This window comes from Hippichthys cyanospilos, chromosome 21 (assembly GCF_059441005.1).
Source record: "Hippichthys cyanospilos isolate Australia breed blue-spotted pipefish chromosome 21, RoL_Hcya_1.0, whole genome shotgun sequence".
NCBI lineage: Eukaryota > Metazoa > Chordata > Actinopteri > Syngnathiformes > Syngnathidae > Hippichthys > Hippichthys cyanospilos.
In genome coordinates, this window is record NC_142389.1 from 1,703,134 (window position 1) to 1,722,604 (window position 19,471).

General features: G+C 42.8%; 1 protein-coding gene across 1 annotated transcript in view; it reads right to left on the reverse strand.

Moving 5' to 3' along the window:
• clasp2 (cytoplasmic linker associated protein 2) overlaps positions 1-19,471 on the reverse strand; it is a 35,185-nt gene that overhangs the window by 8,530 nt on the left and 7,184 nt on the right. Inside the window, exons 5-27 of the mRNA XM_088404510.1 lie at positions 19,247-19,322; positions 18,519-18,616; positions 16,356-16,426; positions 11,544-11,675; positions 11,134-11,207; positions 10,957-11,049; positions 10,680-10,825; positions 10,476-10,611; positions 10,004-10,074; positions 9,864-9,923; positions 9,659-9,736; positions 9,404-9,571; positions 8,762-8,802; positions 8,405-8,566; positions 7,626-7,649; positions 6,013-6,114; positions 5,870-5,896; positions 4,678-4,704; positions 3,433-3,606; positions 2,694-2,738; positions 1,387-1,494; positions 1,130-1,192; positions 36-142 (exon numbers count right to left, since the gene is read on the reverse strand). Of these exons, the coding sequence (XP_088260636.1) occupies positions 36-142; positions 1,130-1,192; positions 1,387-1,494; positions 2,694-2,738; positions 3,433-3,606; positions 4,678-4,704; positions 5,870-5,896; positions 6,013-6,114; positions 7,626-7,649; positions 8,405-8,566; positions 8,762-8,802; positions 9,404-9,571; positions 9,659-9,736; positions 9,864-9,923; positions 10,004-10,074; positions 10,476-10,611; positions 10,680-10,825; positions 10,957-11,049; positions 11,134-11,207; positions 11,544-11,675; positions 16,356-16,426; positions 18,519-18,616; positions 19,247-19,322 (2,083 nt within the window). The remainder of the gene's footprint in view (positions 1-35; positions 143-1,129; positions 1,193-1,386; positions 1,495-2,693; positions 2,739-3,432; positions 3,607-4,677; positions 4,705-5,869; positions 5,897-6,012; positions 6,115-7,625; positions 7,650-8,404; positions 8,567-8,761; positions 8,803-9,403; positions 9,572-9,658; positions 9,737-9,863; positions 9,924-10,003; positions 10,075-10,475; positions 10,612-10,679; positions 10,826-10,956; positions 11,050-11,133; positions 11,208-11,543; positions 11,676-16,355; positions 16,427-18,518; positions 18,617-19,246; positions 19,323-19,471) is intronic.

Sequence of the window (19,471 nt, forward strand, 5' to 3'; positions counted from 1 at the left end):
ACGCATACACAAACAAGCACTGTTGTGGTTCATACCAGGGCGTCCGCAAGTGCTTCTTCCACATCCGAGCCGGTATTGAGGACCCTCATGGCGCTGACCGAGGACGACAGCCGGCTGGACTGACCCATGCCGAAACCCGAGCCTATTTAGAAGCAGAAGGGACGCGTGAGGAAAAATGAGCGGCGGCTGAGGAAGAAGGCTTGGCATGCTTGGGATAAAACTCAAAAACATATCAGGGACGACGACTCATCCATGACAAAAACTGTAAGTCCACGTTATGACTGGTTAGATGACATCTCAGGATAAAATATGACTGAACATAAAATGTAAAAAAAAAAAAAACAAAAAAAAAAAACGGAGGAATCAGTGACCAGAGATATACATACACAGTTGTGTTCATAATAGCAGGGTTGAAAATGCTAGAATTAATATTATAAATGAAAGATAGGAAAGTTTTTCTCCAGATAGTTTTTTCAGGGTTGAAAAAAAAAACAACATTTCATATAATGTTAGGCAATGTTTACAGAGCTCTTAAGAGTCATCATGACTTGAAGCTAAATGAAAACATAAGTAAATAGATCCCTATGGTTTACTCCAATAAATCGGGTTCTGTAAAACCTCAAAACAACAGAAATATTAACATTTCCCCTATCCTTAATTACATTTCAAACAAAAACAGGGTCAGCAGAATCTCTAATAAAGTTAATTGTTAATTTAACACATTTAAAGTAGCCTATTATCTATCATCAATCCGTGAAAATACCAGATGGATGTTATCAATACAAACAGGAATTTGTTAACGATTTTTTATTTTCTTTTTATAGAGTTAAAGCTTAGGTTTGTAAACAAAAGTGCACACATTGGCCTTTGACCTCTATTGGCTTAAATAAACCTGCTGCTATCCTGAACACAACTGACGCGATGGGTAGGAAACATGCGATTCCACTGGAAGGCTCTGCAATCCTAAATGCAAAAACAAACAAACAACAAATAAATCAATTGATAAAAAGCAAGAAGAAGGAAACAGAAAAGCAGCGCAGCAGAGAAATGAAAATTAGGCGAAATGGAAGCCGACTGGGCGGTTGGTCGTTTGCGGTACGAAGGAGGAGTACAAGAAGTCGGCCTTCACCTGCGGCCCCGAAAGCGTCAGGTGTGTGGAGAGCTCCCGTGGAGCGAGAGTAGCTCCGCGTGGCTGCAACCCAGATTCAAAGGACACATACACACACAGTTGACGTTAGCCCCCCCGCGCTGCTCCATGCTAATTGGCGAAAGAGGAATCGGAAAAGTCCCGTGCAAGTGATTTCGGTTCTGTAAAATATCCCTCTCTCCGAGGTGATTCGGCAGGCAGTTCGGGGGGAGCGGGGGGGTCCGGCTACTGCTACTCACCGAGGGGCGTGAAGGAGCGTACGGGGCTGGTGTCCCGGCTGCTTTCCCTGCTGGCCTCTCGGCTGCAGCCCTGACTCATACTGGGCCGGGGGATGCGGCTGCCCCGGGCTGAGCCCAGGGGGTTTGAGAGGGTCGCAAAAAAGGAGGACGGAGAAGATTGTGAAAGACAAAGAGAGAAAGATGACAAATGTGAGGAAAGAGGAGGAGGAGATTGTGACACACAAAAGGAAGGAATGTGAGCACGGGGCCGACTTCCAGTTCGGATCCGAGGGTCAATTTCGAACATGCAGGTTAAGTTTCCATGTGCATTGTTTTAGGGCAAGGCCCACGCAGACAAAGGGATTTTGTTTTTACGATCTAACACACCTACGCCTTCAGGTGGCATAGAAATCAGTAAAAGGCAAGTGACCGAGAACAGAGCCTTGCGGAACACCACTTACAATGTCAGGCTACTTCATGTACACTTGCACATTCAGGTGGTAGGAATAGAAATGAAAAGGCACGGAGGTTAAGAAGAGACCGTGTCAAGTGTCAAAACGTTGCATGCACACACTGCTCCTTTGATAACTGTCAATCTGTCCGTAACCCTCAAGAAGTCTACTAAAACCTTTTAAGTTCTATGGACACCCACAAGTCAAAATACTGTACTACGTGGCTTCATTGCTCACTTGTTTTCTGAGATTGGCTATTGGCTGTTACCTGACCACTGATCAAGTGTGATGTCATCTTCGGTTGACAGCAAGGAGCAAGATGAACGCTCCATGAGATTGATTTTTCTGCTTAATTCATATTACAAGAATGAGAATATTTCGTCGAAACTCATGAGGCTGCATAAAACATATTTCAAAGATTTTTTGTTTCCTGCTTAACATCCCCTTTAAGCACAATCAAAACCGATTCATATCTCTGATCAGGTGCACTGCAATTTTGCAAAATGAAATGATTTGCTATTGATCTCTGAAAGACTTCTCCGCGCTCACACTGAACACCGTTTACATCCAGTAAAAGCAAATTTTGACCATCGCAAAATGAGGACAAACAAAGTGAGATGAATCGAAGAGTGTGGCAGTAAGGAAGAATGGAAGGAAGGATGGCGTGCTTGATTGCACCTCGGCGGATCTCCGGCCAATCAGGATTAATCGCTGTCTTAATCACGGGGAATGAAGGTGAATTTGACGTAACGCAAGAAGACTCATTCGTCGATACGGAGACGCGAGGATCGTGCATTAGAGCGAATCAGGACGATAAATACACAGAAGCTCGGATGATGAGCCGGGTGGTAAGGGCGGAGCGGGGTACGGCCTTACCTCCTCTGCTGGCGCCGTTGTAGACTGAACTAAGGCTGGAGGGAGCTGGAGAAGCGGGAAGTGGAAAGAGTAAGGATGGCAGACAGGGAGCAGGTGGGTATAAAGACACTTGAGATCCCACAAAGGAGATATATATATACAAAACTGTCCTAAAAAAATAAGCTTGTCATGTGGCTTTCTTTGTGGATTTCTGACATAAAAACTAAAACATGAGGAAAAAGTAATGTGTTGTGAATACTAAGCAAATAAACTGTTATTGACAGGTATGCTCTTTCCAAATCTTGTCTATTTAACTGAATATTTCACATCTGGAAAATAAGATGTAGAAACATCAAGGGTGAACTTTATGGCATAACATGTGCATTCTCAAGTTTTGTATTATTAGTAAATTTGCACAAACCACAAAAATTACTTTTAAATGATTCTTTTAAATTTATATTCAATGTTGTCATTTCATATGTGTCTGGAACGGCCATTGATATCGGCTACATCCAAATTCTCAGATACTACGATCAAACATTTCATACAAAAAAATAATTGAATTCACGCATCCATTCCTGCAGATATGGAATCGATATGAGTATTGGACAGCACCCCAGGCCACAATATCAGTACCGTATGGGAAGTGAAAAAGTTGTTTCAGAACATCCCTAATTCTGGATACGTAGAATATGAACGAAAAAGTTCAAACCATTTCGACAACTAAATAAATCAATGAAGAGTCTATTGGGGCACTCACCAACAGACAAGCGCGTGGGGGAAGAGTCTCTGGAACATCCCTGGCTGCGGGGGATGCGGCTTCGCCTGCGCCCGTCCCCGGAGGTGCCCGGCAGCACCCGGTGGGCCGACGAGCTCATGGTGCTGAGCGCCGTGGTGGTCAGCACGCGGCCGGGGGAGCCGCTGCGGCTTCCCGCTTGGGGGAGAAAAGAAGTCCAGTCAGGTGAACGTCAGCAAAATCAATCGTCATGACAGAAATGTAGCCATCGCGTCATGTGTGCAAGGCAACTTTGCATCAGCCTGGAAAACAGATGAATGAGAGCGGTCGTCACACGCAAATTATATGCTAACCAAACACGGCTCGGCTAAAAACATCAAAAGGTGAGATTCACGGCTGTTGTATGATGATTGAGTCAACGTACTATATGATTAGAAGGAAGTTCTTCTAACAGGAAGCTCATTTACTCAACCACAGATGGGAGGGTCGTATTCTAGGTGGGAGGGCTACCGAATAACCATAATGGAAAAGTGGAGTGAATTGATGCAATTACAGCTACTACCGATTTATTTGAGGGACGATTTTATTTTTAATTTTTAATACAGATGCAAAATCGCAGAGCGAACACAATCTGTTTAGTTTTGATGCTGCTGTTTTGTACAAATGGTCTCAGCGGTGTGAACTCAAGTATCAATTAACTACAGTAAAGGATTGTTTGAGTGAGCATCTAAGAGGGAGGCGTGAATTTTTTCTTGATTTGATTCCACGAACTCGTTTTTGCAACAAAGATACTTACTAAGTGGTGAGCGACGCATTTCCAGTATTTGAGGGAGGCATTTATTTTCCTTATTTTGTTAAAAGAATCTATAATCCTCAAAGCAACAGATGAGTTTAGCATTTATTTTACAGGCGATGTTTATTTCTTAAACATGCATTTTGAGAAACGGTCTAAATCTGGCGACAAACTGTGTAAATGCTAATTGTTAGTCAGTGCACCTATTTACTGAATTAATTTATTGAATGTCTGAGTAAGGTCTATTTGAGAGTTGTGGATCACCCCATTTGATAACAATGTTTGCCCCATGATAACTTTGTGCAGTGGCAGGAGTGTGGTGAAAGCATCCATGACCCCTCAAAGGACCCCAGCATGCGTCAGCCAGGGTGTGAGGCAGAGGTGGAGCTTGAGGTGACCATCAGTGCAAGGAAAGGGAGAGGGCGGGGGTAAAAGCGGGTAAATAATAACAATAAGGAGGCGTTTAAAACTCTTACCACCGGCGGGGTTAGCAGACTGAGATCCTGAGCCATGGAGGGGAGGGGGGGAAGGAACAGCAGATTAAACTAAGGTGAATGATGGGAAGGTTGGAACACAAAATGGGAAAAAGCTCTGAAAGCGCGGCGATGGAACGGATGAATTCCAAACCAATAACGATATTAAAGCCACAAAATGGCGGCGCTGGGTTGGGGCGGAACATGGAAACGAAGCCGGTCCACACCATGAGGAAAAGAGCAAATAAAAAAAAAAAATACACTCTTCTACATGCATGACGAGTTGATAGCTTAGTCGGGGCTGGCTTGCTAATGTTTCGGCTAATGTTGCTTGGAGGTTCTGGAACCATAAGTGTTTTCCGCACCAAGGCCCGGTGATGAAACATTGCATGCAAATAAACACGCACGCACTCACACACATACACAAGATTAGAGTGGAACCTCTAAAGTGGAATCTTGGGTATGGGTATCCAAAAAGAAAAAGAAAAAAACTGCATTATTTTGCAAAAGCGCAGCCAGTGTGGACACGTGCATTGTAAGTTATCTCGGCAACACTTATATAATTTTCACAGTTGCAAACTTTTGACACAAGTATTAAGGTAAAAAAAAATGTGATCACAAACGTCTGCAATTCATAAAACAGTAGGCAACTAAAAATGCACGTCTTTTTCTCTACTCCAAAAGTGCTTCCAATATTTTTACACGACAGTTAAGATTGTTGAAAAAATGCTAAAACCTATCAAGACTGTAACAGTAAATAATAAAATTTGTCTAAAAAAAAAAGTGGTAAGCTTGCAAAAAATAATGAAATTCACTTTAAGAATTTTAACTGAGTTTGAGAATACAAAAAAAAATCAATAATAAAATAACTAAATAAAAACAGCAGTTCACTTAGAAACAAAAAAAAAAATTAAAATCTCTACTTTTGTTAACATTCACAATAAGAGTGAGTTGACCTCAACCCCTCATTTATGAAGTCTTATTACTATTGGGTAAAAAAAAAACTATTACTATTTCTATGACTTTCCAATGGGACCTCAGAGGTTCCACTGTAGTTACGCATATAAAAAAACAATCCACTCTTCTTTGCACAAAAACACCTGAATGAAAGCTTAGCGCGTGGCCCACCTTTCCCACAGTGGAACACAGTTACACACACATATGCACATTGTGACATATTTGACACACAGAATACCTGGTGTGCAATCTGATTCGTCGGAACCTAAAGGCACAAAAACATGGCCGCTGCCGTGAGGGTAACAGATAGAGAAACCCCACAAAACACACTCACGCACACATACACACACATAGAGTTGTGACTTGGAGAAGGTCACGTACGTTGCGACTGGGAGACCATTTTGGTGCGGCTGCGTCCCCTCGAGTCCACCTGGCTGGACACGCTGCTGGCGGCGGTCAGGGGCTGCTTGGTGCGCACGCGGCCTGCAAAGAGGTAACACGTTGGAAACATGCACCACCAAATACGGCGAGATTACGCTTAGCATTAGCTTTAGCGTGTAGCTCCACAGAAGGTCCTGCTAAAGACCCCAAGCTGATTTAACTAAGGATGGGCAAAGTCATATCTAAGTGCACAAAGACCCTTTCACACCCTTTGTTAGAAAAGAATGCCAGAAAGGTGGAACTGGGGGTGTTGCGTGACCTGACATTCAATATGCTGCTGTGAAAGCAACCGTCGTGTGAAAGGGGCTTCGTTTTTTGCTAAGGTTTTCGCACTGTAGCTTGTTTTAAAATGACGGAACAGGCAAACTGGAATTTTTCAAACTTTTAGGGCAAGCAGAGCTGTAGTTATTGCATGGATTGTTTTCTTTTTAACGTGTTCTGCGTTAATTGCATATATCAAAATAATAGGTTAGCTGTATTCTGTGAGAAAGATGCAAGTGGTCCTTGTAGAAGGTGCAGGGTTTTGTTAACTACAAAAAAAAAAGTATATATATAAAGACCAGGTGCCAAGGGCATCTAATCACCAGAGTGAAAGGCACAAGCAGAAAAAAAAAATTCTGGACCTTCTGATTTTGCTGTGTTTCTGTGTAAAAGTGTTTCATAGAAATGCATCACCAGAACGAGAACTCATCTTTGGAAGGAAGAGATTTTAAAGCCGTCATCCCCTAAATATTTTTGACATTAATATGTTCTATGAAAGCCTGACTAGTTTGGAAACAATATTTTTAATAATATTGCCTTTGTGGATTCTAAAATGAAACAGCATATTGCATCTGTTTTTATTCAGCTTGGGGGACGGCCAATTTGTCATTTGTTGGCCGAAATATGACATCCATGCCTTGAACAATTGTGATTTGTAAATTTTGGCCAATACACATCTCGTGAGATAGACAGAAGTGTGTGGATTTTGCTTTTATAGAATAAGATTCCAGAAAAACAATAATAAACAGAATACTGTTTAGACTCATGGAGGCTCATAGAACATATTGTAAATTTTTCAGTAGAATTCCCCTTTAAGTAAGAGTGCAATCAGAGGCGCAAACATCAAGAATGAAACATTTTGTTAATCCCATTTTTTTTTAGATTATTAAGTTAAAAAATAAACCATCGCTAAAATGTCCCAGCCCTGATTGCAGCCCACTCGCGCTAAATCCTACTAAAGCTGCCCGGAAGAAGCCGTTCTTCTAAATGCAAAGCGCTAGCAAACACTGTTTCCCCCTCTCTTACCGTTGTCTGACCAGGTTCCTGAGGACAGACACACAAGGAGTAAATACTAACCCACTGAATGCCATACAATTAACTTTTAATGTTGAACTAAAAAAAACAAAAACAAAAAACAAATCAACAGAATGCAGCTTTCAATCAAGCCTTGTGTATGAATTCGAGGACGCTAGTGTGATTATTCAAACAGCAGGGGGGGCTATGTGACCACACAAAGGGAGTTTGAGTGGGTGAAGGGAAGAGGAGGAGCAAGGCGGAAGAGATGATCTTACCATCCGTTTTATCAGAGGCATCATCTTTACAGGAGCGAGGGAGGAGGATGGAAAAGAAACAATCGAGGAAAGAGGGTAGAATTGAAAAAAAATGAACGCAAGAATAAGAGTGAGAAGAATTAAAGCCAAAAAAAGAGAGGAGAAAGGAGAAGTGTGTGTTAGTAACTTCAAGTAGAAATAGTGGAAAAGACATGTTCAAACATGCTCTCAAACACCCTGGCTGTCTGACAGTGTTACACTTTGATTAGTCGTCTAGGCGTCTCAATAATTGTATTGTTATCATGGAGGAAAACCGAACGTAAAGATTTTGGTCGTGATAGTAATTTAAGTTTAAGACACACTACAAACAACCTAATAAAAAAAAACTAATACATAAAAAAATGGTAAAATGTGGTAAATGAAAAATGCATTTTAAGAAATCAGAATATGGCAACTAATAAAACCACAGATGACTTTTTAACCAATAAAAAAAATATATAAACATCTTAATTTTACACTTGTCTAACCACTACAGCTTAAATATTTAAATAAAATGTTAGCTGCTAGCAATAATCATTGGCTAGCAGAAATACGAGTCAACACTTGCTCAAGAGTGATGAATGTGTTGTGTGGTATTTCAATTGGTATTTCGTGATTAGGGCGTAGGAAAGCATGAATGATTCCAAACACAGCCACTGATGGCATGCAAAGCGCAAGCATCAGGAAATGAAGGAAAAAGCAAAACACAATAAGTCCACGTGTCATCCCCCGGCTGCTCTCTGATTGGCCGCCGCCCTTACCCAGTGAGGCGTAGGAGCCAGGGGGCAGGCGGCTGGGCCCCTTCGGCATGGGCGCCGCCTGCCGGTGCTTGGCCACGGCGGCGGCGTTCACGTCCACGTCGCTGCGGGAGCGCTGCAGGGAGGCCGCCGACAACGACCCGCCGCTTTTTGAACCCGTGGGGACTGATGGGTACCGGGGGAGGGGAGTGGGAGGAAGGTCATGACAAAACAAAAACAAAAACAAAAAAACATGCAGGAATCACAGTACAAAAACAAACAGATGGGATGTAAACAAGCGTGATAATGAAAGGGATGAAGTGTTCCACAAATGTGTGTGCTCCACATGTATGTGTGTATGTGTTGTGTGTGTATACTGACCTCGCCCCGGAGGTGCCGACCATTTTGACGAGAGCGGCCGACTGCACAAGCAAGAGAATATCAACTTTAGTATAGTTATACAATAGATAAGCATATAGATAGCACTTTATATGAATATTTGTCCTCTAATGCAAGGGAGCTCAATGCGATGACCGAGGTCGACCGTCAAGGTAGTGTTGGTTGATGGCATGACATTGCAGTAAATATGAAGGAGAGAAACTCAGCCAAAAAAAAGGCAATCAATCGCTGTTATCATTTGCACATGCGCAAACAAGGGGCGCGAACTAAGCGCAAGAGAAACATAACAGCAGTAAGCTAGTCAACTAGCAAGTTACCCCCAATGTAAATCTCTGTGTTTAATTGTGGGAAAAAAAAAAAGGTTATTTTTCACGCAACATTCTTCAAAAGCAAAAGCCGCGGTAATGTTCTGATTTGTATCAAATGGGACGCTTGCATGGAAATTTGAGTTGGCCTTTAATCGGTCGCAATGTCGGTCTCACTGTCCCACATTCTCGAAGCCCTTCTCTAACTACAAATCACATCATACAAAGCCTGACCCTTCTGGACTACAGCAAGTAACGAAGGACAATTACATACACCCCTGATCGAATGGATGTATTGTTTTCATCCACTGTGTCTCACTTGAGGCTCTCCTGCGAGGACGAGGACGAGCGATCGCTCTGGGGCAGCGAGGCCACGCTGCCCGAGCTCTTCAGGCACGACTGCAAGGTGCGCTGGTACGACGGCTCCAATGAGTTGTAGAGCGCGTCCGCCTCGCCCGGGAAGTGGTTCCTCAGGCCCCAGTAAGCCCTGCGGTAGGCGGGTACAGGGATGAGATGGCGAGCGGAGAAAGATCTCGGGTTTCCTCAAATGAAAACATTTGAGAGCGCGGCTTACTTGCGGGCTTCTACTCGCGCCTCCGAGTCGGCGTCTCGGATTCCCTTCTTGATGCTTTCCACTAAAACGGCTGTGTGCCTGTGTGGAAAACGGAATAAAATGCAATATAGCAATCATGGACAAAATATTGGAGATAAAGTTAAAATTGACCCCCCCCAAATAACATCTGTTACTTAAAAATACACAGCAAAGTGTCCATGCTCACCTCTCTAAAGAATGCGTCTGCCACTCTTGTAGTAGGAGGTCCAAAAAGTCATAACAGCGCCTGAAGAACACAATTATGTTTTTTTTTTTAATTATTATGTTTAGGTCATTTATGGTGGCAGCAAATTGACGTTTTGTCACCTTCTGACAGCGACAGACTTGGATGTGCAGTTACTGGTGATCAAGGGGATCAGGCGAGGCACGTGAGTGTGCTGAAACAACAAAGCCCAAAAAAAATTAGGAATATAATTTTAGAAATGTGCCTTTATTTGCTTTGCACTATCATCCTCATATGTAGTTCCTTCAACTCCCTATATTCAGAATGTGTATATTATTCTCATATTAGTGCCTCATTACTCATCACTGCCCATATTGCCCTATTCCAGTTTTTAATGCCTACAATTGTCTACTTTATTATTTGCTCCATTGTGTGGAATATAAGTCTAGTCAAGGAAGTGAACAGAATAAGAATTTAATTGCGTAGTGTTATGCATATGACAATAAGTCTTAAATCTTGATTTGATCAGCAGTACAGTACTTTATATATCCAATATTGGAGTGCTATTATTCATCCCCAATTTTCTTCTCGTTCTCCTAAACTTTGTCTAATTACCTTTATGATGATGCGAATGGCTGAGACGCCAGAGGTGGCCATGACTTTGGCGCAGTTGGGGATGAGGTTGAAGAGGACAGGGACGATGGCTTCGGCGCCGTGGTCGAATTTGTTGCCCAGCACCGAAGAAAGATGTCTGCACGCAAAGACGCCATATTAACATTTGGACCGCGTCAACAGTGGGGTTGAACACGTGACACCTACGCCACGGTGATGCAGGCCTCTCGGACCACTTGGGAACGCAGGTCCTTAGCGGAGAGCTTGAAGGCTCCGTCCAAGAGGCGGAGGTGCTGGTAGAAGCAGTCGTAGGAGGTGGCGCCGGCCACCAGCAAAGACCGGATCTTCTTCATCTGATGACAGAACAAATTTACACTTTCAAAAATGACCACCACAATCAAGTAGAATGACTCAGCGAGTTTTTTTTTTTTTTTAAACACTCAATGAAAGGGAAGAGGACTGGATATAGCGGGCGAAGGCTTACCGCATTGGCCCGCTGGTCCCAGTCATGCTTGTCGTCAGAGCAGATCTCCCGGATTTTGTTGAGGTTGTCCTCCAGGTCCCTGCTGGAATAGATCTGAAAAAAAAAAAAAAAAAATCTTTCATACAAAAAAATCTAAGCGAGGATGAAGAATAGCGTCTTTTGAAAAGACGTCAATACCTGGACAGTCGGGACATCCGTGAAGGCTTTGACAAAGTCGTCCTCATCCACGGCCCCGGCGGTTTCCTTGGACCCTGTGATGTTGCAGTGATTAGTATGTGTTCATTTTGGTATATGCTCTATTGAAATAACAAAAAATTAGCACGGCAATTGTTTTCACTTCCATTTTGCAGGTTTTATACAGAGTTCTGTTAGTTGTGCAGAACACAAAAAAAAACTTGGAAACCTATTTTGGCTAAGATCGAGGCGCTTGACACACTACACCACTCGTTTGGAATCAATACAATGAAGACTCAAAAGCATCTTGCGTTGGAGCGAGAACAGTCGCACTCAGAAGGAAGGAAGCTGCTTAAGTGTCTGCAAGGCAATGCAAATAAAAGCATCATATTTCTAAGAAGCAGCATGCTAACCTAGCTTTCCGGTGGCACTGGGGCGGCGGGCCGCTGCCGACTCCGCAGCCTTCTTGGGGGCTTTGGGGACTTTGAAGCCGGAGGATGACGAGCGATTCCCATCCACGCTGTCGTCGTCGTCAAAACTTCGATCTGGAAAAAAAAGTAAATAAATAAGTGGGTGGGGGGGGTCACAAAGCGGTTCGTCTTTGTCACAGATGAATTGGCGCATCAGCGTTAAGTAGGCGTTTGGCTGCCTATGCCTTCCACACAGCGTCTTGGCCTCTATCGCTACCTCGGAAGCTAGGATTTTCACAAAGCAATTTTGATCCGAAACAGCAACATAACACACAACACCACCACCAGTCCATTTTAGAGAGCCGCCATTTTGAGGTGGACACGATCTTGAAAGGGGTGCTAGCCGCTAATGCATCTAGCAACTAGTATTGCTTACTGCTCGCTATTAGCGTTGTCGTGAATAGCATGAACACTTGTTGCCGCAGTTAGCATGACTTCTCCCTGACACTTTACCCAAAATAAACAGGGACCTAAGGCAGAATGCCTCAAATATTTTTTTTGAACGAAGGCACTCTACATCACTTGAACTATGATGGCAATGCAATTTGATGCTATTAGCCCGTCTATGGAGTTTTTATAAGTAAGAATTAAGATAGCGGAAGGCAAATGTGTGTGGATGTTTTAAAATTTGCAAATTTGCTGCTTGTTGTCAAGCCAGTTAAGCAGAGTTCACTGCCCAAAGCGCACATGTATCAATTTTTTGCTTGCATAAAGAGAGCAAAAAAGGCATAAAAAAAAACCCACAGAGAAAATGGAAAAATTCAACATTTTCACAAACCACAGAAAACCCATAACGAGCTTAACAGGTACAAGAGGGAAATGACTTGTTATAGTCTGGTGACAGCTTGACAAGCAATAATAAATCAATACCCAAGACTGATAGGTCCATTTTGACAATGACAATAACTCCCACAATGGCAAATATGAAAGCCAGCTAGGAGGCTAGCGTGTGACAAGACACGACGACGGAGACGGCGAACGACAAATGCGCCAAAGCCGCCAGTCGCCCGTCACCTACACTCATTCATCAGCTGACCCGCACATGAAAACATCAATGGCACCGAAGAGGTCCGAACGATCATGCAAACAACGCCCAGGTCCGCCTCCACACTCACAGTCACAGATGCGCTGACAGATCAGTCGCCTCATTCTGAAGGGAGGCGGGCGTGCCGGCCGGCGGGGCTGGGGCCCCCTTCTTCTGCCGGACGCTCGCCTCTCCCAAAAACAAAAATATTGGGGCGACCAGTGACGCTGCCCCCCAAAATTAAAAACCCACCGCCCCTGCGAGTGCCGGCATTTCCTTTCACTCCTCTTGCCGAGCTCTGCCAGTCCCCTCCCTTCGCTCTGGGCCAGGATTTCGACAGCCAATTGGATGAGAGGTGACATCATCCTGTAGCAGCCAGTGCGGAGGCAGCATACATGAACGCACGCAGGGAATTTTAACACGGTTTCTGAGTGGGACTCTGCTCAGTATAAATTCATTAGCATTGACAGCACACAACGGACAAAAGTCTAGACGCAATTTGGGGGATGTTTCTTCAATAACAAATGACATGACTGATAAGAAAATCACTGACACAATTTCAAGTACATTTATTGTGTTCTTGCAAGGGGCATTAGAACTAAAACGCTACCGATTTGACGCTTTTAATCATAATAGCATAACTGAAACGCCTAGTTAATTATTAAAAACGACCAGCTTTTTTTAATCATCATCACAAATGTAAATTAACAGAAAGAAAATTTTTGAAAACTTGCATGCATGAAAATTTGGTTTCAATTCATAATGTGCGAAAAATGCACATTAGATTTTTGTTTTTGTTGTGAACATTATATTTATAATTTTAAGTTTGTGTTATCTTGCATGAATAAAATCTTCATTCTAATGTGTGCATAAAAAAATCCACCTTAGAAATACATTGGAAATAAACAAAGTGGTTCCTGCCATTAATTTTAAACAAGTAATGTTCAGAAACTCTGGATTAGAAATACAATAACGTGGGTGCTGATTCAAAAGTTTTGTGCATGAGCATCTCTGCTTGAAGAAGGAATTAAATGTAGGTAGCCACAGCCTGTGAGGATCTCTCAAATCAGACCCTTTTGGGGTGGCCATGCTTGTGGACAAAGGGGCAAAAGGAAAAAAAAAGGACAAAAAAAAAAAAGAGGAAATGAGGGGGTGGCAAGGATGAGCAACAACCAGGCAAAGAACACACACACACACACACACACACACACACACACACACACGGTTGCCATGGCAATGTGTCTGGCCAGCTTCTGACCATTACAACAAAATAAAGGCACAACATACAGAATCTGTAATTGGCTTTGTTTCACGTTTGACACACCGACAGCTCAACATCATTATTTTGCATTATCGAGGAAACAGACAGAAGATGCACAATATTACAGCCCAGACATCCAAGTGAAGGGTTGCCATAGTAACAGGAGAGTGCCATGTCATTCCAATGGGAATGAAAAGACGATTGGTTTGGAAAAAGCGCAATTTGTGTAGCAAAGTGGGGTTTATTAAAAAAAAATAGTTTGGGGAGGAATTCATCGTTTTGCATCACGGTTAGGTTCACAGTGGAAAGCAAATACACATCTTAAAACTATAAAACAGACTACAACTACAGCCAAACACTAGGCACGGGCTAATGGCGACAGTGTTGCAGTTTTACAGCCCTTCAAGCAACAGCTATTTAAACACAAACAGAGCCGCAACACATGTAGACAGATAATGCCAGATAATAAGATCGCTAATATGTACTGTATATATTCTTAATCTAAAAATGACTAATACTAATGCTGAGTCAATCTGTGTTTTTCGCATCAGACAGCACAGCACAATTATTTAATTCTTTACATTTTACTTAACATATTTACTGTATATTTTTAAGTACAATACTATGAAATGCTTATTTTGCCTATAAACAGAGACGAGGACAATTTCTGCTCACTTTCAGGCTCTCAGTCAGTCAGACAGACAGGTATAATTTAAGATCTGAAGAGAGGGCGACAGGGAATAAAGCATAATATTCCTAGCACAGATTTCCCCTGGCAACCAGCCGGGGCCTTGGAAACGAGGTCACGCTTTCCTTTCGCGGAGCTGCCGAGGCATTGGAGCAGAATGAGATTGTCTGCAAATGTGTGTGCGCGTCAGTTATTGTCAACAGCAAAAGTATGCAAGCCACGAAAGCTGCTACTTGCAACTACTTTGCAAGTCGACAAATGTGTTTGGCTAGTATAAGGCTTTTTTTTGTGTGGGCTGTCGGCCATACGAACACTCGCGCCCGCCGTCCCTCCTAAAACCAATGGCTGGAGCGTACGCTTTAGTGCTCACGAGCCTGACTTGCGTATCCGTCATGGTGAACTCAGGCCAAGAGGCGACAGGCGGGAGAGGCAGAGACCCGACTGGCTGGCTGACTGACTTGAGATCTCGGTCAACCTCTTCTTTTGCTTAATCCTCATTCCTAATGATTTCCCCCCTCCAACCCTCACCGACGTGACCACCAACCAAGCGCTTTTGCCACCGAAGACGGCATCTTCGAGTATCGCGTAAACATGCTATTGCTTGTGATATACAGTGACACGCCAGCCTAAAGATAAACTAGCGTGTGCGGCTAATAGTACGACTAACATGAATGTATTATAGGCGAGTTTTATTCGGCTTAGAAATCGACCGAATTACGCTTGTTCAATTTTTGTTTTCGTGTTGGCAGGATTGTCAAATAAAGAGTTACTGTAAATCCTGAGTAGTGTAGTGTGAAAAAAAAATCTAAACAGCATAGCAGTTGAAAAGATGTCTTAGTCAAAACACAACAAAAAGTTTGGAACGTTGAATATAAAATGATTAATAAAAAAGTTGATTTTGTTATGTTGATAAAGACAAAATGAACAAATGATAAAACTACTTCAAGATGAAATATTAGAAAGAGTAAAAATGTCCAACATTTGGTTTTACCAAACATTTGCACAAAATTTCAATGTTAAAGATATACCAAAAAAAATATAAAAACGAACATAAATGTTAACCAAAAATAATAAATAAATCGAATAAAAACAAAAAAATGTATCAATATAAATGTATGCAAAATTGCAAATTTTAGATAGAATAAAATGTTTAAAAAACATTTTAGCATTCTTGAATAAACAAAAAGGAAAAAGAATAAAATAATATAAATAAAAGACCCATTCGATGAATATAGATAAAAAAAAAGAAAAATACAAATAAATGAATCAAAAAAGTGACCATTTAAAGGTAAATGATACATTAACATTCTAAAATGAAATGATAAAAAATTAGATGTCATTTTGTAACCAAAATATTACAGCAAAAAAAACTTGTCAGATAATTTTTTTCAAACTCATTACTTAACTTTGATTTTTTTTTGTTATAGCGTGATAACCCCACAAAGTGTGTGTATGCGTGACAATTATATGAACGAAACCTCACAGTAAAACAGCTCTACTCTTAATGTTGTCATATCGTATAGTTTTTGTCCTGTACAGCACGACAACATCAATTCTATTTTTACTTGGACAAAGAAAAGGTCACATACTGTCCACTGTACACACATATACTAAACCATTAATCCTGTTAGGTCTGATTACATGGCAACCGAGTGACACAATCACAAGATCGCACGGTCAAGCCGCTCACACGAGCGCTCACAGCTGACGGGAGTAAAATTCTTCTCGACTCAACGAGACGGCGGCCATCGTCCAGCAAAGCGAATAAAAGGAGACACTGACCGTGACCGGGGCTGAGAGCCATGTTGCCCGAATTCAGAGCCTCATCAAAGCGAGCGAAGATGGTCTGCAACCTGCAGAAAGGAGAGGAAGCAAACCTTCAGGAACGGCTTTGTTTTGACGTTTGGCGGCGGCACGTGAGCCTCTCTCCGGGTGGGTGTGTCGACACCAAAACAACAACACAAGATGGACGTCGCCTCACCGGCTTGCACATGTATGACAAAAATAGAAGCGCGGCACGCCTTGGGGCTAAGGCGCGATCTGCTCACCGCTTGCGTGAAACGGACTCCTATTCCATTGGTTTGCATATTCGAGAGCCAAAAGAGAGAAACCGTTCCTAGTTTCCAAGTCGTATTCCCCCGAATGGGCGCCGAGCCGGTGACTCGCTCCGTTTTTCAGCTCTTTGTATCCAACATGGTGCAGTGGCTCACCGAGGGGAGGGGGGGAGGCGAGGGGAAGGGAGGGGAGGCGAGGGCAAAGCGTGCACGCAACAAAGCACCACCTACTGTTCTACATACGTACTGGAAGTGTCAATCACACGCTAAGCGAAGGGGAAAAAAAACCCACAGTCAGCCAAGGTTTGACTGTGTGATAAGCGGCCAGCAGATCTGGTTACCCTTTACATAACCTCTGTCCCCACACACACACACACACACACGCATTGTGGTCAGGGGGGAGGGGCTGGAGAGCAAAAAAGTTGAGCCGCGGCTGCTGTCTCATCTCACCCCATTTGCCTTTCCTCAACTCAAAATCCACAGTTGTGGTTTATGGATAGACACACGGAAAGTAAAAGCATTTGTTTGTAAAATACCACACCGATAAACAGTCTGCTTTCATAAAGGACTTAAGAAATCTGAGTGGCAGAATCTCCTTCTGGAGAATTTTAGGAATCTAAAACCATTACCCCATCAAAAATATTAATCGATTGATTTGATTATGGATTAGTTGTCGATTAACCAACACTCCTATTGTTTTTATGGTACGCTTTGATAAGTACAATTTTGTAGAGAAGTGGTTCTCAACCTTTATTTATGTTGCAGAGGAATCTGTGTAACACAATTCAGCAATAGGTGTTTCATGTTCCAATTCATCGGCTCTTAAGTTGAAAAGAAATGTCCTCCATTAAATAAATCTACGTAGCCCTTTAGTGCCTTCACATACGTTCACGCTTTGACCTTTATGCAATCTATTGTTGTCGACTCTCTCAATTGTGAATCACTGTCTGCATTTTATGGCTTATCTGATGAAAACTGTTACAAGTTGATATGTAACTTCAGTGTTGCATAACAGCAAGAGGCCTCAGACTACCGAAGGTATAAAAACGTCACGCTCCAGTCAATGGAGTTTTGTGTATGTGTGCACTTCCTTGCAGACGGCTGCGTGTTGGCGCCGGAGAGTTGATGCGCGTCACGTGTGACACGTGTGGGCATTTGCAGACACAACACTCTGCGATAGCAGGCGGCACATGACACTGTGGCCCTTTAGCAGCCGGGGATAGTGATGTCACATTTTATGATAACCTTCGACATGGGTGATTCACTGGCTTCACTGATTAGTAACGCGCCTTCGAATGGTAATTGTTGCCACTACCGTATTTAGCATCGCTGAATGACGATGAGAAAGCAGAAGCGTCTGATGCATTAAAAAAAAAACATGGCACAAGGACGCCCAAGATAATTTTTCTTTGCACTATTCTCCGTATAAATTCCTAATATACTGGTGTTATTATGCCTTTTTTGAATGTTTCTCTATGTAATATTACTTTTGCATTCAATATTTTTACATCAATGCAGATTTCTTTTAAAGTAGTATTTTTGTTAAGTATTTTTGACTTATTTTTGTCTTCTTTTAACGCCACAATATAGACTGTCGTGCACTTTCAAAACAACCATAGCTGCATACATATCTGAAAAATTTTCGAGTGCTGAATTTCTCCATGAGAGGGGGATGGGGTGACTGAAGGACACATGACTTTGGCGCTCCTGTCAACCAGCCTCCCCCCACTTTTCCAACCCGACCAGGACCAGTCAGCATTGTGCTCGGGATAAAAAGCGTCTCTGTGAAGGGCAGAGTGGTGCATGGCGTGGCTTGGGACTGACCGGACGGTACATGCTTGTGTACTTGTGTGTCCGTGTGCGCGCGTGTGAGTGCGTGCAAACAACTGACCGCGCGGCAGGCAGTCCTCTCTTTGCCAAGTCGGCTCGTACCCTCTCGCCAACGTGCCGGTAAATATCCACTATTGTTGTGATGGCGGCCTCTCGTACCTGCATGTCACAGCAATTCAAAAAGCAAGTGGGAAGTGAAAAAGTTGTATTGGGATGGGCAATAGTTTAAACAATTAATATAAGCAATTATGATCACTTTCTGACAAGCGTCAATTGATTGCGAATTTTCGCTATTTGTGGTTGGGCTTGGTTGATTGAGTCTACTTGATCTTTCCAGCAATCCAAAAACAGCGCACACTTTTTAAAGTGCATATGGCGAGAAGCACAAATGCTGTCAGCAGAGCACCCGCCTGCTATTATAGGAATTAGGGGCAGTAAGTGCATTACCTTAATTAGTCAGTTTTGGTTTTTTAAGCAGGTTCAGTCTTCCACCATTAACCGCACTTGTGAAGAAAACACATTAGAATATAAACCCTGCAGGGACGCTTTAGTCATTTTATTGCAGTGCGGCGATTGGATGGTCAGAAGCTGTTTAAAAGGAGCAAACGAGGGTTGGGCCTTCAGGATGCTGATTGGTCGGGACTAAGCGTGGGTGTTTAATCACCGGGTAGATGACAGTGGCAGAGTTCAGCTTTGGGGGGGAGATGACTTGAAAACCGCACAACACCAGTTGTGCATCTCTCCCGGCTATTAACGCTAATGATGGCACTGTGCTAATGTCGTTCTTACCTGAGGGTTCTGGTCTGCTGTCAGAGTGCAAAGATGAGGAACAATCTTGCTCAGGCTCAACGTCTGAGCGCCAAATCTGCAAGATGAAAAATGGCAACGTTAGAAAGAAGAAGCACGCAAGTTAAGTGTGTTTCAGATTTCCCACAGTGAGTGATTAGTGAACGGCGAGCCATCTTAACTTTGAATGCGCTCAAAGAAGCTGTTTTTTTTTTTGCTTGGGATGCA